The 24721-nt window shown below is 51.7% G+C and overlaps 8 protein-coding genes across 8 annotated transcripts; 5 read left to right on the top strand and 3 right to left on the bottom strand.

Annotated features, from left to right (window-relative positions):
* Window positions 1–1824: 1824 nt before the first annotated feature.
* Window positions 1825–2809, top strand: BDV17DRAFT_290799 (protoglobin family protein; the record flags this gene model as incomplete). The annotated part of the gene is made up of 3 exons (XM_073761986.1): window positions 1825–1939; window positions 2012–2282; window positions 2353–2809. The coding sequence occupies 3 exons, from the start codon at window positions 1825–1827 to the stop codon at window positions 2807–2809; spliced, it is 843 nt and encodes a 280-aa protein (XP_073616321.1).
* Window positions 2810–3714: 905 nt separating this feature from the next.
* On the top strand, window positions 3715–5806 carry BDV17DRAFT_76569 (aldehyde dehydrogenase). The gene is made up of 4 exons (XM_073765099.1): window positions 3715–4469; window positions 4523–4916; window positions 4979–5421; window positions 5485–5806. The coding sequence occupies exons 1-4, from the start codon at window positions 4003–4005 to the stop codon at window positions 5627–5629; spliced, it is 1449 nt and encodes a 482-aa protein (XP_073616320.1). The 5' UTR covers window positions 3715–4002; the 3' UTR covers window positions 5630–5806.
* Window positions 5807–8439: 2633 nt separating this feature from the next.
* BDV17DRAFT_76050 (GPI anchored serine-threonine rich protein) lies at window positions 8440–9564 on the top strand. Its single transcript, XM_073765096.1, has one exon. It carries the CDS (start codon window positions 8645–8647, stop codon window positions 9353–9355), a length of 711 nt encoding a protein of 236 aa, XP_073616319.1. The 5' UTR covers window positions 8440–8644; the 3' UTR covers window positions 9356–9564.
* BDV17DRAFT_261933 (TatD family hydrolase) lies at window positions 9549–11045 on the bottom strand. Its single transcript, XM_073757713.1, has one exon. The coding sequence runs from the start codon at window positions 10991–10993 to the stop codon at window positions 9773–9775; it is 1221 nt and encodes a 406-aa protein (XP_073616318.1). The 5' UTR covers window positions 10994–11045; the 3' UTR covers window positions 9549–9772.
* Window positions 11046–11324: 279 nt separating this feature from the next.
* Window positions 11325–12728, top strand: BDV17DRAFT_290795 (uncharacterized protein; the record flags this gene model as incomplete). The annotated part of the gene is made up of 1 exon (XM_073761985.1): window positions 11325–12728. One exon carries the CDS (start codon window positions 11325–11327, stop codon window positions 12726–12728), a length of 1404 nt encoding a protein of 467 aa, XP_073616317.1.
* Window positions 12729–12930: 202 nt separating this feature from the next.
* BDV17DRAFT_76328 (putative alpha/beta hydrolase) lies at window positions 12931–14727 on the bottom strand. The gene is made up of 2 exons (XM_073765098.1): window positions 14623–14727; window positions 12931–14566 (listed from the first exon to the last, which is right to left on the bottom strand). Exons 1-2 carry the CDS (start codon window positions 14623–14625, stop codon window positions 13133–13135), a joined length of 1437 nt encoding a protein of 478 aa, XP_073616316.1. The 5' UTR covers window positions 14626–14727; the 3' UTR covers window positions 12931–13132.
* A 407-nt stretch (window positions 14728–15134) lies between these two features.
* BDV17DRAFT_76273 (Spo7-like protein) lies at window positions 15135–17060 on the top strand. Its single transcript, XM_073765097.1, has one exon. It carries the CDS (start codon window positions 15481–15483, stop codon window positions 16882–16884), a length of 1404 nt encoding a protein of 467 aa, XP_073616315.1. The 5' UTR covers window positions 15135–15480; the 3' UTR covers window positions 16885–17060.
* Window positions 16636–24629, bottom strand: BDV17DRAFT_298230 (MCM DNA helicase complex subunit MCM3; the record flags this gene model as incomplete). The annotated part of the gene is made up of 10 exons (XM_073763647.1): window positions 16636–17274; window positions 17347–19382; window positions 19441–19704; window positions 19756–19861; window positions 19915–19961; window positions 20208–20355; window positions 20777–21190; window positions 21224–21305; window positions 21345–24283; window positions 24526–24629. 10 exons carry the CDS (start codon window positions 24627–24629, stop codon window positions 17238–17240), a joined length of 6177 nt encoding a protein of 2058 aa, XP_073616314.1. The 3' UTR covers window positions 16636–17237.
* Window positions 24630–24721: the final 92 nt, after the last annotated feature.

The following is a 24721-nucleotide window of genomic DNA, read 5'->3' as shown; positions in this document are numbered from 1 at the left end:
ATTCAAAACACACGACAATGTCTCGCAGCTATTGAGTGCTAATACCACGCTCCAGGGGCTGAATGAGCCTCAAACGCCACTGGCCGTTGTGAACTGGTGTGACTCAGCAGTTTCCGACTTCGATCGGCCCAAACAAAATGTTTCAGCATTACTTTATGCGAGAGTTTGAAGTCCGGACGACTCGACGAAGATGTGGGAGGCGAGCAGTCATGGACAGGTGTTGATTTCTTGAGAAAGAGTCCCTCGAAGGCTCGCTGATATCAGTTCGAGTGTCTCGTTACGGCAAGAGCCTTCGGCATCTTCTGAAGCTTACCAAGGTGAAATATGACGAATTCAGTATAATGATTATATTGACAATTAATAGAGTATGACTTTAGCGAGATCAAGTGGATACCGGCGCTGGACCGTTGTGCCGTTGGTGGAGCGATCAACGAGCATCCTGTTCAACCTCCGAGGCATCGACTATAGAGAAGCAAAAGGTGAACGGGAGACAAACAACCGCGGCCTGCCGGTGAGAGAATCGTCCGATTGTTGCATACTGGCTCGAAGGTCTATTATTCTAGAACGCCGGGTAGAGACCGACCTCCGAGAATTAGAAGACCACAGGCATGTCGCCAGTTGCCTCCAGGTATATCGCGTGGTTGCTCAGTACGTCAACGTGACTCCGGGGCAAAATATTAATGAGCTTAGTGCGGTCATTATGAGATTTCCTTCCATGCAGAGCATTCACTGCTGGATCTTTGTCATTCGTTTGCTTCATCAATAAACGTCCGGATTGCGAATCCGAGGCCACTGATGGACGATAGGAGAAAATCGGACCCCAGCAAAAACATCATGCCATATCGAGCCCCATAGCGGCAATCACCGTAAGCGAGCCACTTCTCCGACCCATCACGCGATAAACCGCCTAAAAAAGTGAGTCAACGACTCGGCTCGTCATCACGGATACTCGAGTAGGGAAATCGAGCTGAATGGCTTTTCCCGGACGGGAATTGACGGTATGATTGTTATATGGTTGGTAATCGATGTTCCTCCCGACTCAGGATTTCAGGGCTGTGCAATCCTGCGCAGTGAAACAGCCCACTGCGATCCTGTTCAAGGACTACACGCCGGAGAACGGGCTCCTGAAAAAACCTTGAAGATGACAGAGGACTCTAGCCGATAGGACCCTGGCAATACGTTCATAAACAGCATGGTCAAGACCCACGACAGCACGTGTCGTTTCATCTATTCGATATGATCTATACTCCGATCTCCATAATCAGACCACTGCCGCGTCAAATCTGGTGACGGTCTTTCAAACCCTGTCCTGGCTATGCAACTCGATAGGTTGATCCTCCTCGATCCAACCTGAAACAGCCAGCTTTCTGCATTGGTCTTCCCCAATGCGGCTGTCTTCATTTGCTGACGTGACGTTTGTCATTTAGTTTCTCATTCTTTTCTCATCCGTGGAGGTCGGAACAAACATTGGCGTTGTAATTCGAGGCATTATTCTGCAATGGTCCTCCATTCCGAGAAGAAAAATGCCATGCATCGGCCCTATTCCGTGAGAACCCTAGACAAGCCGATATAGTAGCCTGTTCGTATAAAGACCGTATGATCCCCCAAGAATCTCAGGGTCATGTCATTAGTCTTCTGATCTCTTTCTCTTTTATATCACATTCCACATACCCCACCAAAGATCAATTCGATCTTATCATAGTCACTATACTACACCTACCTGACATACAATAATATACTGAAGCCAAAGCCATGAATCCAACCCAGCTCCAGCCGCCAAATATGGAAAGCCAAGTATTCCAAGAATCAAGAAACGCCAACAAAATGGTCTACTTCAAGCTCGACGGCCGCCCCGTCAAGAAAATCAGCCGCAAGGCCCTATACACCAGACTCGAAGCCAGAATCAACTACCTCAAGGACTTTCTCGACTTCAACTCAAGTACGTCCTTTCTAGCCTCCCACCTAGCTACATCAAGTCCATGAACTAACCAGAATCTCGATCGATTAATAGGCGACATGGAAGCCCTCTCCTCTGGCGCAAAATACATCAAGACACTTATCCCGGCCGTCGTGAACCTCGTCTACCGCAAGCTGCTCGAGTACGACATCACCGCGCGCTCCTTCCACACCAAGGACACCGCGTCCGAGGCGCCGATCGAGGACTTCTACGGCGAGGACAGCCCGCCCATTATGCGGCGGAAGATGTTCCTGCGTTGGTACCTGACTAAGATTATCTCGGACCCCATGCAGATGGATTTCTGGCGGTATTTGAATAAGGTTGGGTATGTTTTACCTCCTCCACTCCTGAATTTTTTTGGCTTGAAGGGTGCTAAGGGACTTACCTTTCTGTAGAATCATGCACACAGCCCAAGAACGCCTCCACCCACTGAACATCGAGTACATCCACATGGGCGTGTGCCTAGGCTACATCCAAGACCTCTTCACGGAGGCTCTCCTCTCGCACCCAACGCTCTCCATCCAACGCAAGACAGCCATGATCCGAGCAATCAGCAAGATTATCTGGATCCAGAACGACCTTATCGCGCGCTGGCGGATGCGTGACGGCGAGGAATTCGCCGATGAAATGTCCGAGTACCTCGTTGACGACAAGGAGGGGTACCTGGGTGACAAGAAGATTCTCAGCGAGGGCAGCAATACCCCATCGTCGTCGCGGTCGAGCGAGGATGATGTTGCCAGTGTGCGGAGTGGACATGCGCCATCGATTGCGCCGTCGATGGCTTCTGCTTGTCCGTTTGCGGACTTTGCTGGGGGTACGCAGACGAAGATTTGGGCTGGACATGGGAAGTGAGTAATGTATTATGGTTGATTGCAGGGAGCAAAAGCTAGAACCGGTATAAAGAAAGAAAGAAAGAAAGAAAGAAAGAAAGAAAGAAAGAAAGAAAGAAAGAAAGAAAGAAAGAAAGCATTGCGGGCGTTTTATGAGGGATAAACAAGAAAACTTACGATTGTCATTCTTCTTGTTTGCTGACGAGGCATGGATGGTGTTGGAATATGGATTTGGATTTCCTTGCAGATTGGTCCCGGTGGATTCTTCCCGCGCCACGCCTTTTCTTTGAGCGATTGTAAGAATATATAAGCTAATATCATAAATTTCGAACCCATGTCGTTGTTGAAGTTTGACGTGCAGATGCTGTGTAAAAAGCTCTGGGCCGAAATCGAGCAACACCCATGACGTTGACCTGTAGGACAACAGAACAAGCAGATGCAGCACGACGGTCGCCTTGTCGAATGCTGCAGAACAATGCGAAGACCGAAATACCGGGTATAATCGAAGCAATCAACATTTCGTCCCTGACTCCGAGGTAGTACAAAATGTGATACCTCAGGCATGGCAGAAAATCAGTCAAGCCTATTGGATGAGACAGCGCCAGCCGCCTCCGCACTGGGGCCGCCGACGGCTTTCTCCCTGCGTGTCAGAACTGCAGAAGCAAGGTTAATACTTATGACCGCGTTTTGCGGCTCTTCGTTGGAGAAGAAACACCAGATTCGGATAAAAGTCGCCTTCCGATTACAAGCAGTTTGAGGAACTGAGGAAGCATCACCATGTCCCGCTCCTTCGGCTTTACGGGTTTAAGCCAGCACCCATGAGGGGAAGCCGAAGAAGACAAAGACAACGGGTAAACCCCACTGGAACCTTTGCTTAGGCCTTTTGAGGCAGGATGAAGAGCGATCTTGAGCTAAGAATCACCAAGTTTGCGAAATTCGGCAGAGTCTCCCCAGCAAAAGCCGTGATGAGAACTGACTTGTGACTCTTTAGATAGAATAGCTGGGAATTGTATTGCTCGTCCTCCAATGATGTTGTCCTTCACGGCCATCTTCATCCAAAGAACTGCCGGCCCCACGTTCCCGAAACCCCCCCGGAATTCTTTCCCCTCATTGTCGTCCTCCACTTCGTTGAAAGCTTCCCGTTGAAAAGGAGCTGGCTCCCAGAAACTCTCGTCCACCCTCGCATTCGGAATCCTGTCGATATCCCGACGAAATATGGCTTCAGGCAACACTAACGGTGGCAAAGCGGTGCTTCCGCTCATCATCAACAACGAGTCGATCGTCACGGACAACGTATTTGACGTCCATAACCCTGCAACGGGCGAAGTCCTCTACCAATGCGCCGGCGCAACCGTTGACGATGCAAACCGCGCCGCTGTGGCTGCAAAAGCCGCCTTCCCGAGCTGGAGCAAGACGCATCCGTACGAGCGCAGGGCGATCCTGACCAAGGCCGCGGACATCATGCTCGCACGGAAGGAGGAGTTTATCAAGATCCAGCAAGAAGAAACGGGAGCCGATAGGATGTTTGTGGATATTACATTCACCAATGGCGTCAAGTTCTTGAGGGATTTCGCAGCGATGATCCCGACCATTGAGGGCAAAGCGCCCATCGTTGGTGACGATAATCAGAGCGCCTTGGTGGTGAAGCAGCCATATGGGGTTGTTCTAGGAATTGCGCCTTGGTATGTACTGGACTCGAAATGGAAGCCCATTGATAACCAATGTTTGTTCTCAGGAACGCCCCTTTTATCCTCGGAGTTCGTGCGGTTGCTCTTCCCTTGGCCGCGGGTAATACAACGATCCTCAAAGGTTCTGAGCTGTCGCCAAAGTGTTTCTGGGTTATTGGCGATGTATTCCGGGAGGCCGGTCTGCCCGCGGGCTGCATAAATGTCATCTACCACAAGCCGTCAGACGCGCCCGCGGTCACGAATGCGCTTATTGCTCACCCCGCTGTGCGCAAGATCAACTTCACTGGTAGCACCAACGTTGGCGCAATCATTGCCTCTACCGCTGGGAAGTATATCAAGCCGGTTCTGCTTGAACTGGGCGGCAAAGCTTCGGCAATCGTTTTGGATGACGCGAACTTGGAGAAGGCTGCAACAGGTTGCACGCTGGGGGCCTTTATTCACGTAAGTCACCCCGCATTAGTAAATACATATCGTAGACACTCAGACGCTAACGCGAACGATAGTCTGGCCAAGTTTGCATGTCGACAGAGCGCATAATCGTCCAGCGCTCTATTGCAGAGCAATTTCAGAAGGTACTGGTCGAGACGGCCGAGAAGATCTTTGGTAAAAATGCGCCAGCGCCGGTGCTTGTTGCTTCTGCGGCAGTGAATAAGAACAAAGGCTTGGTTGACGACGCCGTCGGAAAGGGTGCTAACGTTGTGTTTGGCGACTCGAAAGCCAGCGAGTCGGGTGTCAACAGCATGCGTCCCGTTGTTGTTGGAGGTATCACCAAGGAAATGGACCTCTACGCCACAGAATCCTTCGGACCGACAGTGTCTCTCATGGTTGTTGACAGCGAGGAGGAAGCCACTGAATTGGCTAACGACACTGAATATGGTCTCACATCGGCTGTCTTTACAAGCAACCTATTCCGGGGCCTCAGGGTAGCTAAGCAAATCGAAGCAGGGTACGTTTGCTTCCCTATCGATTGGGGAATATTTGACGCAGATAGCTGATTGAATCTATCCAGAGCCGTTCACATCAACTCTATGACGATTCACGATGAGCCGACCTTGCCCCATGGCGGCTGGAAGAGCAGTGGTCTCGGCCGGTTCGGCGGCACCAGTGGCTATGACGAATGGGTGCAAACAAAAACGATTACTTGGGTGGAGTAAAAGATAGGAGTGACTGGTTCACTCAGTGGCAAGTGCATCATGCCCAAGGTGTGAGCATGATGTGACAATATCGGATATAAGTACAATAAATCTGTACATAGGTAATACGCATTAGCAAGAGCTGCAACGATCCTCTGAAAGGTGCATACTCCGTCTGCTGGAACAAGTTCGATAATTCGAAAGTGGAACTGTGATCTCTCGATCCTGATAAACAGTCAGGCTTGATCATTCGCCAATTTGATGCCCAATAAAAGCTCCTTGTTATCGTTATCGTATCGAAACACGTAGATAGATGTTGTTTTGGAGTCTTCGGCGTTCTCCTTGTTCTTAGCTCGATTCTTGTATATATTTGGATGTGTATCCGCAGTGGCAATGCCAGCCAAACTCTCAGCCTGAGGTCCCGAACGTGCGATAGTTCCAGGGGACTTAGGCGTAGACGATGTGCTCGACTGTGTTACTTCCTACGCCGCAGAGTCAGAAACTGGAAAAACCAGCAGCGAAAGATTGGGTTTCGTGATAACTCACCTCTTCTGCCTATGCCTGGCAGCCTGATGGTTGTGGACCCATGTGCCATGGTCCACTTTGTCTTCGACATTCCACAGGGCTAGTCTAGACAAATTATCCGTGGGCCGCAAATCTCAAATCTCAAATACCCCTGTAAATTGCAATAACGGTTAATCAAGTCAAGGCAGGTCGACCGAATGTCGGAGTGTCTTCCGTGCTAGCCTTAAGCTGTATGGCGTTTGTCGGAGCTGTTAGCTCGCCAGTCGGGATCTCATCGAGCCATCGCGAAAAATCGATTCAAATAAACTTCGCAAACAGATCTAGTCCAGGATACGGCAAAGTCGGCAACTTAAAAGGAGAGGGCCGAGAATGGAGGATGATGATCTCGGGATGTGGAATCTGGAGATGAAGCCGTGTTACAGGTAGAGACAAGAGAAGCTTGTGTATCTGTGACTCTGTGTGAGCCTGAGAGAGCAGGCCGGCAGGTGACTTGATAATTGAGAAGAGGGGTGAAAAAGCAAATATTGACATCCCCCCAATCTCAAGTTCTCAACCTCTCGGAGATTTTGGTCTTACAGGTGACCGCCACGTTGTCCATGTTTTCTTGCCGTTCGCATTGTCAGCCTCAGGGACCTTTGTCAAAATTGGGAACCTCTTTTCGAAGCGCCGTGGATGGCTCGGTGCATCGTTAGCTGCAGTAGCTGGGTGATGCGGCGCAGGGAGACACATCCGTCCTACCAACGAGAGACACCCAAACCGTTGGTACCTGAATAAGGCCCTCCGCCGTGCTCGAGTGTAAGCGAGGGGCTGCAGCGTCACACAGTTGAGTTTGTGAATCCCTCGCAACGTCCTTACCATATGGCAAATTGAGGCTGATCTCAGATTCTGTCACGACTGTCAGGCATGCTTCGCCGTTCGTCTCTTTCCTGAGCGCAACTGCCAACAACATTTGACTTTAATGCTAATAATACAGTCCAATCTCATCACTCTACCAAGACATAACAGCCGGGAGACTTCTGCCGTTCTAGATTCAAGCCAATTATATTGCCGGGTGCCTTGACTAATTTCCATCTTACTGAGACAATTTCCCAGTCTGGGACTAAGATCCGAACAGTGCGCCACCGACCTAGTCAGCGCTCAGGAACAGGAGATGAGCCCCCGAAGGATCGCTTGCAAATCTCTCCTCGGCAGAACGTGGGATGACTTCACTCCGGTATGATCTTCTCGCGGATCATTCTTCATTCCTCCGAGGTGGGTTGTGAACTTGTTTGGCAGAGAAGGAAAGTATAGAAAGCGCCCTGGTCTGAAAACAACAAATGAATGGCATATATCAGGCCTGATCTCTAGAGTCGCAGATTATTGTCAAGGTCAAATAGAACATGCCACCGCGGCTGCGCCTACTGCAAATACGAGGACCTGGAAGAAACAGATTGGCCAATGATATTTCGCGACAGATCAAAAGTTTACCGGTTCAGAGATCTCCATTTTTCGCGAATCATGCACCAACCCCCGAGAATCTCCCGGTTGTTGTTTTGTCCCTGAATTGAACTGTGCTGAACCCTGGCCGCCGCCCATAAAATCATGGCAACTTCATCGCGAACCCGCGGTTCAACACCACTGTACAAAAATAGCCCTCGCACTTACGCCATGTACTTTGAATACGCATCCAGATTTCTCTGCGAAAATAAGACATTGGCTCTGGCAATTTCTTGCGAGCCCGAGCCCCAATCCGCTGTCCGACTCACCAGTGTAATTTGCAGGCTAAACTAGGCTGAATCTCCACCAATCCCCGATCCAAGGGTTCATCTCGCGCTCTCAGCCCAGCAGACTAAAATGGTCTCCCCGGTGGGTTGGTCCAGTCAAAGTGTCAAGCAAGTCAAGGTCGCATCTGCCCTCCTGCTCGCCCCTCCCTTGGTTGAATGCCCCCCTGCCCGGACTGCGAGCTTCTTGCTCTCAGACTCTCCGTCACATTCCAGGCCGCCAACAACAGTTCCAGGCGACAATGCAGGGGTCACAGACTTTCTCGGAGTGGTTCCGCGTCGTATTCACATCCAGTTATTCCTGTTCAATCAATCAGACTGCGCCTGCGCCCTCGTGTAATTTCTCAGTCGACCCACTGCAAACATGAGCCGCAGTCCTGAGGCCCCAGAGCAGGAAATAACGAGCAAAAAATATCCGTACAGCACTGACAAGTAACACTAAGAGGAGTCCGTAGAGGAGCTAGAGGGCTAGCTAGACTACTCCATACATCGCGCCTGACTCCTGTGAATTTAATGCCCTGCGCCCCCTCTTCGCTTCTTCTTCCTCTCTTTCTCCCTCGTTCCTCACCTTCCACTTTCCATCTCTCTTTCTCTCTATCCAACTCGGACGTGCTTCACGCCCCCAGTCACTCTTTAAGACTTCCGTCCCTCCAGTCCTTCTTTTGAAAGACCAGTCGCTCTCTATCCAACTCACGACCACACCTCACAACCACTCAATATCTTCACGATAAACAAGAACACATACATCACAATGCGTTTCTTCACTGTCCTCTCTGCCCTTGTGGCCGCGGCTACTGCCTACACCACCCCCGACTACTCTGTCGGCCCCAGCGGTAACGCTATCCTGACCCCCGGTCTCAACGAGCTGGTCACCGCTGGCGAGAAGTACACCATCACCTGGGACCCCACCACCTCTGGTGACGTCTCCCTGGTTCTTCTCCGTGGCCCCAGCGAGAACGTTCAGCCTCTGTACCCCATCGCTGAGAACATTGGCAACTCCGGCTCCTTCGACTGGACCCCCAGCACCGACCTCGAGCCCGACACCACCCACTACGGTCTTCTCCTCGTTGTCGAGTCCGGCCCTAACAAGGGTGCCTACCAGTGGTCTACCCAGTTCGGTGTCAAGAACACCCACTACGGCCAGGACGACAAGACCTCTACCACCGAGCCCGCCGCCCCTACTGAGACTGCTCCTACCTCTTCCACCGTCACTGAGATCAAGACCATCACCACCACAACTTGCCCTGAAGGCCAGAAGCCCACTGCCTCTGTCCCCGTCATCCCTACCGGCACCCCTGCTCCCTCTGCTCCTGTCATCCCTACCCTCACCCAGAGCCCCTCTGCTCCCGTCTGGACCCCCACCTTCACCCCTGCTCCTCCTCAGTTCACCGGTGCTGCTGGCCGTAACGCCATCAGCCTCGGTGCTGTCGCTGCCGGTGTCGCTGCCGTTCTGGCTTTCTAAGTGCTTAGAGATTAAGGGATAGTCAAGTCAATGATGTGATGTTCTGTGACGTGTATTTGTGCGCGCACTCAATACCTCTTCTCTTTTTTTCTTCTTCTTTTCTTCTGGACCCTTATTGATTCTGTTCGTGTATCTAATTAAATGGATCTCGGATTCTAAACAATTATTACTTTATGTTTCCAATGACGATGAACTTTGATGTCGCATCAATTCCATAGTCTTAGCTGATAAACATCTGGTATAGTCCACAGATCGCTAGTAGCCATCCCCTAGCTGGTTTAGTGCGACAAAACAACTAATTACCCCTGTACCATCTTCAACCCCAGCCACTCATAGTCATACAGTATTCTCTAGGCTATGCATAACAAGTTCAGATTCACAAAAATCGCTTGAATTTACTCAAGAAAGCATCAACCCTCACGAAGAATCCCCTACCTCCCCAAACACAAACCTCTTCCAATTATCCGCCAACTGCTTCATTCCTGGTCTTAGCTCCCACCCCCGGATCTTGCAAATCTCCCTGGTCACCTCCTCCAGCTTATCATCCATCTCCTTCCCAGCGATATGCAAGTCGCTCTCAACCAACAACCTGTCATCAGGCAAGGCCTTGATCACCTCAACAGAGCGATCAGAATGGTGACTGAAATTGATAACGCTCGAAAAGGAGAAGTAGACAGTCGATGGATTTGACGCGTGTAGTAATTGCTTTAGGGTTTCAGCTGGGCCTGAGTAGGAATGCATGCATATTCGAGGTGGGTAGGGGAGAGGCCCTTGAGCTGCGTTTGCGCCGTTTGACGTTTGCCCTCGTGCACCTGCACCTGCAGTATGCGGGGATTGATCTTCTGCATCACTACCCGTATGGGCCTCAGCATGACTCCCCCTGCGCTTCCTTTCCCGTCGTGAAGCCTGCTTCCGCTCGTGGCCCTTCCAGATTTTCTGGAAGACCTCAATGACACCCCCATGACCCTGTACACTATGCACAGAAACAGGACGCCCCAACTCCCCCGCTAGACGCAACTGCGCCTCCAAGATAGCCTTTTGGTGCTCTGGTCGGACCTGGTGTGGGGAGAGTTTACGACCCTCCCGCGACCCAGGCGTCATCGCACCGTTGCGGGCATCGATCTCCTCTTGCGTCCAGGGTTGGGGAAGTCGGAAGGTGCGATCTAGCCCAATTTCTCCGACGAGGGCATTGGGGGACTTTTGCAGTCTGGAGCGCGTTTCGGAGAGGAGCTCAGAGAGCGGTTTTGGGTTCGGTAAGGAGGCTATGAAGTCGTCGCCTGGCGGCGGTTTAAGCACTTTGCTGTAGTGGATTTTTTTGAGCTCAAATGAGTCCTGGGTTTCTTTGCATTCTGGTTTGACGCTCGTGTCGTCTATGATTTGGTGCGAAAACCATGGATGCCAGCCGAAACATGGTAATATGCGCTCTACACCCCCATCTCCCGGTTCTTTGGCCAGCTTTTCTGCGCTCTGAAAGACTAGGTCTTGATCATCGGCTCGTGTGGACATGACTGTCAGCGTCGTTGCGCTCATGCGGGGGATATCAGCAATGGATGCCATGGTGTCGGTGGGGTGGCAATGGGCGTCAAACACCCCGATTTCCCAAGGAAACTCATGCTCATCCTGGCTAGCCTGGCCCATGGTGGTTATGGATATGTATGCCGAGAACAGTTTGGATAAACCGAGGACACAGCAGTTGAGGCACTGGCGCAGGACTGATGTAATAAGACCGTAGTGGCGCCTGAGGCTGCAATCAATCACATGCTTCTCCGCATCTTATGGTCTGGTCGAGGTCGGTCGTTCAACATAAAAGTCAACGCCACGGAGGTTTTTAATGTCTTTGCAAATGATCTTACGCTACTGTCTGCTTCCAGCTATGAAGCGCTGGGCTTGTTTCTATTCTGCTTCTTATACAGGGCGTCTCTGTGCAGCCACCACTTGATAGACATACAGCTATAGCAAACCCGCCTACATGTCCACCACAACCACGCTGCTTACCCTCCCATTCCTCGCTCTCATCTCAATACCCCTCGTCCTAACTGCATCCATCACCATCATCCTCTCCGCAATAGCGCTGTTTGTGCAACTGTCTGTCATTACAATCCAGCTATGCTACGCACTCCTGACGAACCTATTCACCGTCCCTCCATCAACCGACTGGTCCCTACTGAGCTTCAGTGCATCTGTCCCCAACACACCAGATAGACGCTACTCATCCGACTTTGGCATCTTACACACGCCACTCGCATTCTGGGGCCAGAGCCAGACCCGTCCTAGTCTCGGGCAGCGCAGAGGAAGCTCAAACCCATTTCTAGATAGCCCAGATAACCAGCATCAGCATCACAATGCAGAAGTCCCCCCCTATAGCCTCGAAAACAGGCACAACCAAAGCTTCATCCACAGCCACAGCCACAGCCACAGCCACAGTTCAACAAACCATAGACGGACCAACTCCTTCCACGTCCTAGGCCTCATCAACGGCGACGAAGGCCGCGACTTTGAAGGCCTAGGCGGCTGGCGCTGCCCACCTTCCTACACAAAGTCCCCCGGCTACCGGTCCGGCCGCACAACGCCCTCCTCATCTGGCGGTGGCGTCAACGACGAAATCGATGATATGGCCTGGTGCTCGATGAATAGTCGGTTGGAACTCCCCTCGCAACCGCTTATGCTTCGGCATAGCGCGAGCAATCATAACCTTTTCTATGGGCTTGGTCATGGCCATAATGGTGATGCGTCGAAGACGGAGGCTTATCTCCCGAGGAGGAAGAATAGCCGGGCGAGCTTATCTCATGCTGCAGCAGGGGCTGGGCCGGGGGATTCTATGAGGGGCATGAACACGAATATGAATCAAGGAGCTCGCCATCACCGCCGCTCAGCGACGACGGGCACAAACTTACTCACAGGCTCAGGCTCAGGTTCAGGCCATGGATCAATAATTTTAAGAGGCATATCACCAACAACCTCCACTTCGCAAGCTGGATTCGGACTCCCAAACCGACAAAGCCAAAGCCAAAGCCAAAGCCATGGCTCTCGTCCTACCCACCAAACAGCAATCCAATCCCGCGGCGACCCCCTCCGCTCAAAATCTCATATCTCGCTATCAGACTGGGCCCATCAATACCATCAGCATACCGGCTCCATAGCCAGCTCACTATCGCTGAGTAGCGCTAGCGCGGGTGGCAGTTACTTTGCGCTGCAGCCCATGAGCGCGAGTCCTGATGGGGGAGCGAGGACGACGACGAATACGACGCCGAATGAGGGTCGTAAGCCTGCTAGGATTATTACCAATACCACCAGCCTTGCTCAAGGAGCGTCAGGCGGGGTTGGGAAGGCTCAGGCTCAGCATCAGGATCTTCCGAGTCTGGGGAGTCGGTGATGGGGTTTGTGTTGGATTGATTTTGCGATGCTTTTATTTTGTTCCACGGAAAGGGAGGATGTATGTCTTAGATGGCATTTGTCTTCGATCTATTAAGGTAGGGTACACATTTACGAATTGATGACAAACATCCTGTAGCCTTTTTGTTGCTTTTTGTTGCTTTTGGCTTGCTTTTCTTACTGTTTGAAAAATGACTTGACGACAATGATTGATTGATATGGATTCTGATATACTTGCACATCTATTCATTTGTACTTCTAGCACCTGTTCATGGCAGCGAAGCCACAAAGGACACAAAATCGACAGTTCGCTGGTCTATACACCGTACCCTAAACCCTTGCTCCCAAGTCCAAAAATATAACGCTAAAGAAAGCCAGTATGCAATGAAGAGACATATGCGACTATCACCGCTTGTGTCTCCTCTCCCTCTCCTGCCTCGCAATCTCATCCATCTCCTTAAGAACAGTATCATTGAACTGCTCCCATCCGTCAAGATAAACATGGTGTCCTGAATTCTTGATCATGACGACCTTAGCCGAACCATTCTCCGCATCGCGCTCCTCTGGCGTAGCATTTTCCAAGACCCGACGCTTCTCCTGCTCTAGTTTGGCCGCTGCTTCCTGTCCGCCCTTGTAATCCATCCAGTCGTGGTCGCCGTACATGAAGACGACCGGGAGACCAGTCTCGCGGCGCGGCTTGTCCGTTTCATTGGGATTTGTTGCAGTGTGGGAGGGGACTTGCGGTACGGAGGTGGGGATAATTTGGCGGCCGACGCCCTGGATGCGCCGGATGAGTGGGCTTCGAGCGAACGCGCCTGGCGCGAGGATATATGCGAGTGCGTATTCGCCGCTTCCGCGTTGGCTGAAGATGGAGTAGGAGTAGTCGTGGAGGGCCTTGGCTTCGTCGGCGGGGAGATGCGAGAAGCGACGGGATGTCCAGCCTGAGACGAGACGGGGGCCGAGGGGCCCCGCCCACCGGACGAGACTGAATGGGGAGATGTTGGCTTCCCAGAGGTAGGCGAACCATTTGGGGATTGTGGGGCGGGGAGGTTTGGATGAGGATGCGTCTGCTGGCGGACCCTTGAGGAGGATGTTGTTATCGCCCTTTGGCGCGTCACCAGGTGGCACTGCTGCGGCTTCAGCTGCAATGGCGGGCTGTTCCTGCTTTTCTGGCAGGTCTGCTGTCATGGCGTATGGGTCTTCTGGAATACCCACTGGTGAGGCCAGGATGAGCTTGTTGAGTCGCCCCGGATATTTGAGGGCGTAGTTCACGGCTATGTAGCCGCCTAGACTGTGCCCGAGGAGCGTGAAGCGCTCAATGTTGCGTTTGACGCGCCATTCTTCTAGCGCGTCAACAAACCAATCCTCGGCTTCTCTGATGGCTTCTTCACGTTCCTTGGCCTTAATGCGAAAGGGCGTTCGGGTACTGCGACCCATACCGAGAAGATCTAGCGCGTGAAGTTGCCATCCTTTCAGTCTGCTTAAGGGCTCGAAATTCTTATAGAAGAATCCCAGACCTGCTCCATAACCGTGAAGCATAACCAAGTGCTGGTCTGCCTCCTCACCCAATCTCTCTACAGAGAACTCATTGAGTGCCCGGTTCTTGCCACTCAATTGCACCATACTAGACAGCCATCGCCTGGGACCGTACGGGTCACCAAAAGAACTAGCTGCAACCTCACCCTCCTGGCTCTGGTCCGCAGATTGTAGGCTCGCGGATTCGCTGCTCGGGCCATTGGCCGTCTTTCCGGTCTGTAAATGCGTCGGCGGTTGGTGTTGGAGGTAGGGCAGATATGAAAGGACTTTATGTTCAGCCGCGGCAGCCGGTACAGAAGACCACTATCGACTGTTAGTGACATTGCCATTTTCCCACTACCCCAGTTTCTTGAATCTACCATACCCACTGACTGAACCCCTCTCTATAGCCTAGAGGGAACCACGCCATGGGAGATGGAGTCGCGGCAGCTCCGCGAGCGGCGTGGGGAACGTTGTCGGCCGCGGAGCTCTGTTGGTCACGTCCCTGAAGCTCGCGTCGAGACGAGTTGAGCGATTCCGATGCCATTGACGACGTCAAACGGCGGGAGAAAGCGAGATTGGAAGAGATGGAGGCCGTGGGTCGGGGACCTGAGTGGAAGAATAGCGAAAGAAGTCGGATTGGTGGCACCTTGTCGCGCAAGAGTCAGAGTAACAGAAGAGAAGTGCTCTCCGTCTGTTACTCTCTCATAAGAGTGCTCAGAGTGGTAGGCAGCAGAGGACAAGGAGGCGAACGGCGGAGAAAAGTAATTGAGAGCACCAAACACCGGTTATCCCCGACCCAATGGAAGTGGCTAACGTCAGACGAAAAAATGAGCGGCGTTCGGAGCGGTGCGGCGAGAGGGACGGAAATAATGTAGAAAAGTAGCTTGCGACGATAAAGACCGAAGTAGGGCAAAGTAGACGCAGTAGACTCTTGGAGTTGACGGGGTGGAGAAATGAGGTTGAAGTTGTTGCCCGCCAAAGGATCCTCCCCATCCTCCCAACGCTGTTACGTACATCATTCTTCTCTTCGCGACGTCAGTGCACCACCTTCACCTCACCTCCAGCAACTCTGCTCTACATGCGATGAGATAGCGCAAGGCTGTACGGCGGCCATGCTCTATTCATTGTCCTATTCATTTTGCCCTTCCTCTTCATAGACCTGCGTCGCATAGCTGTTTCCCGAGACCCGCCCATCCTGCCCATCGCCGACATCACCACTTTCCACGCCCATCGTCATGGCTACACCAAGCCTTGACCAGCTCGTCAAGGGCTCTCCAGCCCCGAGTAATCGCCTGCGATCTCTTTCGGCCCCCTCTCCAGAACCATTGACGCCTAGTCAAGGCGCCTACCCCTCAGCACCGTCTGATCTGCCACAGCCGTCATCCACCACCGACCCGCTCTCGACCCTGCCTTCTTCTCCCCCTCAAATCTACTTGAACCTTCTCATCCTCGAAAGCTCGCTTCGAGCACAGTACCTGGCGCTACGGGAACGCCGGCGACAGAACACGTTCTTTCTCCTCTTGCTTGCAGCATGGATTACATACTTTGGCTACGCGCTCTTTCTGCGTCCTCGTGAAGACGGACGCGGAGTCGGAGGATCGGTATACTGGGTTGTCGAGATGTGGGAACGAGTCGCACTCCTTGGGGGTGTGGTAACAGCACTCCTAGTTTGGGGCACCGGACAATGGGAGCGTGGAATCCGCTGGCCTCGGCGCTGGCTTGCTATCGCCAATCGCGGTTTACGAACCATGAACACGAAGATCGTGGTGATCCGGGGTCATTGGTGGCAGGAATTGCTTTCCTACCTCTGGTTCCTTTTTCCGTTTTCCACTCCCTTCTCACCCTCTGCGGTAGGGGACTTTTACTACGTCGACCGGCCTTTATCCGAAAAACGCGGCGGCCGCTCTTCTCAGCAGTATTACTATAACGTTGACCCGGAGACTGGGCTCGTGGAGGAAGACCTCAGCCCAGGGGGCGACCATATCCGATTGCTCCTGTTGCCAAAATTATTCTCGCCCGAGTTTCGAGGTAATTGGGACGACTACCGTACAGACTTCTGGGATAAGGAAAACGAAAGACGAGCTCAACTTCGAGAGAAGCTACGCCAGAGAGAGCGCCAGATAGCTCGACATGAGGGGTCATGGTTCTGGTGGATCGGAATCGGCTGGAAGGCCTCGCGCCGCCGTCGTCTGGCTGCGGCCACTCTACATCGGACTATTGAAGGCGAAAAGGGACATCGTCACAATCATCACGCGCATCCAAGCATATCAAAGCTAGCCCACGACTCGAAATCGCCTCTTCGACGTTCAACGCGTTCTGACTCGCACTCTCGCACACCATCGCGCAGCACCACGCCCATCGACACCGATGACCGGCCTCCTTCTAGATCATCCCCAACGGGCCGTCCTCGTCGCAGCAGCCTGACCCCATCCACACCAGGTTCCGCATCTGAATCGGGCTCACGTCGAAAGAGGGCTGGCTCAAAGACCCTGAACCGTGGGTTATCACCGTTGACCCAAGCGCAAATCAGGGAAGGTGTCCCGGTCCGCACGGCGTCATTCTCGTCAGAGGACTCGACCTCAACTTTGGGACTGTCATTAGACAAGGAAAAGAAGAAAGAAGACAGTATAGAAGTCTGATGTCATTTACTGCCACGCGAGCTGTGTTGATCACTCGGGCTCTGTTTTGTGTTTTCATCTTAGTATACTATACCCAACATAACATGGTTAATTTCGGCTGCACCGTGGAGTCTTTCCTGTCTGCGAGGCTCTTTTTACTCTTCTCATATTTTTCTTGTCTAGATATTGTGCCAGGAACATTGAATGGTCTTTACATAGCATTGCATATCCGCTCTCGAATCCTCGCAACCAAACGCCAGTAAAACAACTATTAGAATGAAGTTTATGAGAAAGATATGGAAACCCGACCGCGCATTTCCACACCCAATACCCAAAATAGATACACCGTCACGTAAATTATATGTTATCATCACCTAAATCCTGTAGACCATATCGTCGTCCTCAAGGTACCTGCAGGGTAAGACATTCAGTAAGAGCTAATTAAGGTGAAAGTACCAGAGAGGGCTGAGAGTGTAAACTTACATCAAATCATTTCTCTGGTTCATAGCAAGCAGAGCCTGGGTAGTCTCATCGCGCTGGAAGACCGCCGACTCGCCGAGCGCGCGGTTACCGCGGATAGCAGTGTTCACGGCCCCAATGACCTCGTCGACGCTCGCCGTGTCGTTTGACGAGAAGAGAGTAGACAATAGGGGACCCAGCGTCTGTCGGAAGAGCGTCAGGCGAGCGGTCTGGATGGGCTGCGATGACGACGCGGATGCAGACACAGTTGCATCCTGGGACTGGGAGTTGTCTGTCTGGGACTGGACGAGCTGCGAGGCGGGTCGAGATGATGCAATAGACATGCGCGATTGAGATTGAGACTGGCTTGACTGGAGGGATCGTTGGCCGCGGGGGGTTGCGTCGTAGAGGCCGTCTGGATCTTCGGCGCCCATTTCGACGTCGTCGTTTATAGTGGAGCGAGATTGGGCTGCGCGTGCGCGGAGGCTTCGTCGGGTTGAGGTGTTTGTAGGTGTGCGGTCGTCTTCGCCTTCGTCGTCGGAGTTTGAGTCGCTTGTTTCGGAGTCTTCGTCGAATGTTGTCACCCTTCTTCTCTTGCGGCGTTCATCTTCGACAAGCTCCTTGAACATGGCGAAGCGCAGGATGGATTCAGCGACCTTGGCATCCTTTTCCTCGACGCGGCTTGACAAGCGTGATTTGGCGTGTGCGGTTGACAGACGGATCAATGTCTCTAGGGTACGGGCAGTAATGGGTGATGTTCGTCGCTGGTTTGCTGATAGATCGTCGTTTCTCAGGGAAGAGTATGTTCCGACGATATGGTCGGCAGCGCCCTTTGTCAGGACAGGCTTGATTCGTGACTTGGCATATTGGATGTATTTCTTGATGAATGGGATGCTCAAAATCTCGACGTCCTTCTTTCGTCCTCGGTTTGCATTGGCGATTCCGACATGGAGCATGGAATTGAACTTCTCATAGACCTCCGTGGGCTGATTTGTGTCCTCGGCAACATCCATACCGACTCCCAGTGTCTGATTGAGCTGTTCTCGAACGGGAGCTCCCTCCTCTGTGCCAGGCTGGCGGTAACGGTGCATGCGCAGGACGTGCTCTGAGACCATTCTGTCTCTAGCGTCTTCGATGTCATCTGTGACAACAAACAACAAATCGAAACGAGACAAAAGGGAGTCGGGCAGAGCAATGTTCTTGTGGGGGTCTTTGTGAGGATCATATTGGCCGTAAATAGGATTAGCCGCAGCTAAGACACTGCAACGAGCGTTCAGACTGGTGTGAATGCCTGCTTTGGCAATGGTGACCGTTTGCTGCTCCATGACTTCGTGGATAGCAACACGGTCGACATCACTCATCTTGTCGAACTCGTCGATACAAACCACGCCCCTATCACCCAGCACCATGGCACCAGCTTCAAGCCGTCGCTCGCCTGTCTCTTTGTCAGAGGTGACAGCAGCAGTGAGACCGACGCCGGAAGAACCTCGACCAGTTGTAGCAATCGCAAGAGGAGCGGTATTCAGAACAAAACGGAGCATTTGAGACTTTGCAGTGGAAGGGTCACCAACCATAAGAATATTGATATCACCACGCAAATGTGTGCCGTTGTCTAGGTTCTTCTCCATACCACCCAGTAGCATGAGAAGAATAGCCTTCTTAATGTAATCATGGCCATGAATACTAGGAGCCAGGGAGTTTGAGAGCAATTCGAAGACGTGCTTCTTCTTCGAGATCTTGTTGATGTTTCGAATGTCGGTGTCGGTGATTGTGGCCTGCGCAATTCCGCCACCAGACTTTGAGGATAACTGGATGATGTTGTTTGCCATGACAAGTGTGCGGAAGGTGGAGGACCCCGAGCTTGCATTTCGGTTTCCTAAAGAACGGTAGATTCCTACCAGCTGGATTCTGTCTCCGGGTTTTGCGCGATCAACCAAATCATCGTCCACGATCACATCCACACTCCGGGGAAGCTGGCCAGCGGGCGCACGTTCGGGCATTTCTTGGATTGAGATAGTCTGGTGGTCCATATACGTAGAATAGCCGTATTCGGTGATAAGCTATATCAAGGAAAGCTGAGTTAGTGAAGTACGCTTATACGGATTCAAGCACACATACTGGGTTCTTCTCGTCATCCTCCTGCGGGTAAATGTTCATGATCGTCGCCCCGCTAGCTGTCATAGTCTGGTCCCTGTATTTTCTTGCAAGGAACCTGTCCTTGCGCTCATTGTAGTGCACACTCTGGATAATTTTCGGCCGGACCAGAGAACACTTTGTGACGATACCTTCGAGGGAAACCATCCGGTTGAGGTGCGAGGATCCGAGGGTTCGAGGGTTACATGAGAACTCTCCGAAAGCTCCCACATAGGCGCAGTAATAGTTCTAACTCGAGTTAGACGTTCAAGAAGCATATCCGATAAGACCGGTACTTACAACATCGTCCGCAGACTCGCTCGATGGGCGGCTAGGAAGCGTCTTGATAACATCCTTGAGCGCCCTATCAAACGCTTGTGACCAATCAAACGGAGATGTAAGGAGGCTAAAATTCCAGTAAGCCAGGAACCCTCGAGTTGCATAGGTACTGGAGCTTACCCATCGGCCATTTCTCGGTTGTGTGCTCGGATTTCATCAATGCTGACCTACACCCAAAGTATTGTCAGATTCCGCTCGATGTCTGTAAATGCAGGTATAGTTAAAAAGTGCGTACAATCAATCGACGTAGTTTCCGGTTAAGCATCAACACAATATCTGCACGGTAGCTATCCAACTCAGTCAGACCGCCTAAAAAAAAGTAGCGGGTAACAACGAACCTGCGCGCTCTTGCATCGCCTTATAAAACGATTAGTAAAGCGAATGAGGACATAAAAGAGTCAATTGCTGCTTACTCGGGTCAAGAAACTCAACGGCAGCGCGCACTCGATCCTGAGCGGCCTCATCACGGAGTTGCGCTCCGTCCATGACGACAAGTTATGGCGCAGATTATAGGGTGTGATTGGAAAGGAATGAGAGGCGCTGGAGGTATTAAATTTGAGACTGAGTATATTTTTCGTATGAGAGGCCTGAGGGCGGAGCGGATATGAAGTGGTGAAGCTTAACGCCCTGTTGTGACCGAGGAGCTGCAGGAGGGTGGGATGGAGATTCTTTACCAGCGCGTAACCCCAATTAGGCATAATTGAGACGCGTCGGATCTCAGTACTAGCGACGCGTCGGCGGATGACTAAGAGCCGCAGCGCCGTGTTCCGGTGGATATATTTTCCGCGCTTCTCTGGAGGTCTCACTATTGCTGCTGATACAAAAAGGAATCAGGAGTGCTCATTGAGGGTTAAGAAAAGTATATGATGATGGATTCTTCCATGTAAAGTCTATGTGTCATGGTAAACGCATCATCTATATCCTAGATTACAGTATAGTACATGAGGATTGATATATACAGATGCAAGCGCGATAAGCTCACGGCTCTTCTTGCTTGCCTCTACCGACAGATTTCTCCTCAACGGATTGATGTGACCCTTCGGGGCTGCTGGGCTCCTCCGCCATCCGTTGGGTTTTAACACTTTCCTCGGCCTCACTGGTGTCCGGCCCCTTATCGACCGACAGGACGTGTAGTAGCGATTCATCATCCACCCGTGATAGTGATTCATCATCCATCCATTCGTCATCAGTTCCAGATTCTTTGCGTCTAGCGTACAGCGCAGATTGGGCTTGGATATCAAATTGATCTTCATAGCTTATCATAGACCAGTCTGCACTGTCGGTCTGGTGAGGATCTGCGAGTTCGGTATCCGAGCTGAAAGGCGACATAGGAGATGAAGCAGGCTTTGGTTGCGGCGACTCTTTATTGGTATCAGTGCCTTCAGGTGATGGCTCGCTTGATGTAAGGATGAGCGGTTCCTCGCGTGACGCTATGCTCTTCCTTGACCTGCGGCGGCCGCCAACTCCCAAGATACCACCCGTCCACACGAACTTCTCTCTATGTGGAACCACTGAATCGGGTCTAAGAGGCCGTTGTCGCAACAACATACCTTGGAATTTATCCTTTAGACGGGGCATTTCAGCAATGGCCGCGATAGTATTCGGGGCAGTCGCATAAAGAGCACGAAGTTCGGCGTTCCCAAGCGTAACACTGGTTGCCCGGGCCCGAAGTAAAGCAGAAGCAAGGTACACAAGCGTGACGTAGGTCGGCTGCATGACATCTGGGTGCATCTGTCTCCAGTATTTCCAGCCCCTCGGTCCCAACGCATTGCGTGCCTTGTAGGTGTTGTGTCTCTCCATCAAATCAATAGCATCAGGAACATTCGAGTGCTTGAACCCCTGTAGTTTCCTGAGTTTCTTCCAGCCTGGAAAAGCTGGCATGTATTTCTCCTCGAAGACAGCGAACGCTCTGAGCACATTTGCTGGATCATCGGAGGACGCAAACAACCGCACGTACTCGGACCAGTTGTAAGTAGTCAATGAGAATCCAGACTTCTCAACTTCTGCTGCTACCTGGTCTATTTCAGAATACATGTTTCGAGAACCAAGTGTTCGCATGTAATACGACAAGATCCGAGAAAGGGAGAAGCGGTACACTGGTAATACCAGAGGCTCCTGGGGAGCCAGCGGGTCGTTCTGCGAGTCTGACTTTATGCGAAGATCATCGTCACCTTGCCTGTTCAGACCAGACTTGGAAGGAAGCGGCGATCCGGGTGGGTTTGACGGAGCTGCAAGACTGGACAGCCACTTGGTCTCGCCTGAGTGTTTAGCTAGGTCTCGCGCCCGACGGTACGATAGTTCCCAATGTTTGTCGGCTTCAACGTAATTGTCTGTCCTTGCGTACGCAAGCATCAAGATTTCCATGAGGGTAAGTGGAGCATCTTTCAGGACAGCTTCAATGGACAGTCCTCGACCTTCTGCATACTCATTGAGCAGCCGCCCAACCTTTCTGATTGCGCCTTTTTTTGCATACTGCGCCATAAGCTCTTCATAATATTTCAATGGAAACGCTTCAGTAGCTCGTCGCCGGTTAGCACCAGTCGTTGGCTGCTTCGTATTTATCTTGGCCGGATCAAAAGATTTGATAGCGTCAAAGAGGAACTTCTCTGCATGTTCGAAATGGACGTTTGCAGGATCTGCATCATCGCCTCCCTCTTCGGAATTTTCGGCCTCTTGAATCAGGTGCAAATCTCGTTGCAGCTGGGATCTCAGGACGAGGAGACGTGCACTCAACCCAGGGTTTTTGAATCGCTTCTGGATTTCTCGGAATATGATATGCACCATGTCACGATTGCGATCCTTCACGTATCCATAAAGGACCAGGACATAGTGAAATTCTGTAGCATGCGTTTTACCGCTTCTATGAAGCGTCCTGAGAATTCGACGGGCAGAATCGGTTTGCCCTAGAAGAACCAAGCTGAGAATGAGTGCAGCATAAGTCATCTCATCAGGCTCTATCCCGGCCGAATCCATGCGGGAACGAATCCTAGAGATGGAGTCCAAATCAACCTGAAATGCGTAACGCCACAATAAGAGGTTCCACATTCTCACACGGGAGCCTTCCACATCCATGCTGAGGCAAGCCTCCGCGAAACTTTCTGCCGTTTTGAAGTTTTGATTGCTGCAATGAGCCTCCACAACCGTGTCGAGCATGGGTGTCGTTAGCGTGACATTGTTCTGTTTGGCCATCTCAAGCAACTGATGGATGGTGTCAATTTCACCTCGGCGGGCGCACAAGGCCATTGGTATACCGAAAGTATAAGAATCAAGCTTTATTCCTCGTTCGATCAACATTTTGAAGAACGAAAAACACCCGGGCAGGTCGCCGGCCTTCGCGAAAGCAGTCAGCACGATGTTCCAGCAGTAAATGTTTGGTTCGAGGCCGTAATCTTTCGATAGCTTTTCCAACTGAACCAAGGTGTCGTTGACATTGCCCACTGTTGCGTGGACGTAAAGAAGGGGCGTAAGAAGTTTCCAGGGCGTACGAGGTTCACAAGTCGTCGGATGTCCGTGATCAGTGATAAGGTTTTCAAAGACCTTCTGGACGCGCGACGGATCGGGTGCCCTGGCCAAACCCCACAGTGCGTGTCTATACGCCCTGATAGAGGGTTTGAAGTTGAAGGAGGCATATTCCTTGAGAAAATACTCGATTCCCGCGGTGATTTGGAATCTGGAGAGCCTCACGAGAAAGAGGTTGAGGAGAAGATCGTGAGTAAGTCCGTGAGAAAGATCGTGATATTCCGCGTTGTCCATCAGCCGGCGGAAGTTTCGATAGATGACAATGGATCGCACAAAAGCTGATCTACTTTTGGCGGTCTGGAGAGTGGAGAGACAAGTGTAGAATTGATTGGGGGCAAGCACTGATGCGGAATAGAGCCTCTGGAGGAGGAGAGAAAGGTCATCTGTAGTGACTTTCTCAAGAGCTTCCGATGTTGAAAATACCATATCAATCAAGAACTTGGAGAACTTTGGACTTGTTTCTTCAGACCCGCCTGCAATAATTGGTTGATCGAGTCTCATGGATAAGTCAAGCAGGTAATCCGGTATTGACGGAACCTTTATTAACTCGAGTATACCCTTCCACAACTTTTGTTTGTCCACGGGACAGGCTGCTGCGTATATAGATTGAGCGAGCGCCCATCTAGACTCCTCCACGGAGCGAACCAAAGCAAGTGTCCAACATGAGAGTCCATGGCCACTTGCCTCAGCTTCCTGGCAAACATCACACAGGTCTGGCGTTGGTTTGGCCGCAAGGTAAGATCTTGTTAAATTCAAATAGTCTTCGGCTGACCGAGACTCCTTGGAGATAGAGTCGAACAAATGCTTTGCTCTTGTATGATCCTTTATGTTTTCGGATTTGCCGTAATGCGCGAGTAGATCAGAATTAAGTTCAGAAGGCTGACCAGCAAACAAATAGAGTTGCCATGCCCTGTCGGCTTGACGTAGTATCCCCTTTTTCAGCAATTGCATAAGGGTATCTTTTGCCCAGCTTTGGGATTTGAATTCCTCCGGGTAGCCCTCCATGTCCTTAACGTTCGCTTGTTGGCCTTCTCCGACTGTTCGATCAAGACCAGCGTTGGAGGCAAACCCCCTGCAGGAAATAGACCCGCCCCTCCTCCTCCTTCGCGACAGAAAGCATCGCGATGAACGTAGCAAGCAGCTGGCCACGAATTCCTGCGTTTGACTGGGATAAAGGAATCCTAGTGTCGGGGCTTGAGAATCGCTTGAAACTCCGGCGGCATTTTTATTCCTGTCTCGAGATCGCAAAGGTTGCCGATAAGCGAGTTGCCATTGTGAGTACTCGGACCGGCCGTTGAACGATTGCCCAAGTCCATTGCAGGGAGCCTTTCGAGCTCGGAGAGCACAGTTTGAATCTCGGAAGATACGCCGCCCTGCGTTCTCGACACATCCCGCAGTCCGTTCAAGC

The sequence above is a fragment of the Aspergillus undulatus genome (genome assembly GCF_047715775.1).
Source record: "Aspergillus undulatus strain CBS 261.88 unplaced genomic scaffold BDV17scaffold_20, whole genome shotgun sequence".
In the NCBI taxonomy this organism is placed as follows: domain Eukaryota; kingdom Fungi; phylum Ascomycota; class Eurotiomycetes; order Eurotiales; family Aspergillaceae; genus Aspergillus; species Aspergillus undulatus.
Note: the sequence above shows the minus strand (reverse complement) of the source record. Positions and strands in the feature narration are given on the sequence as shown.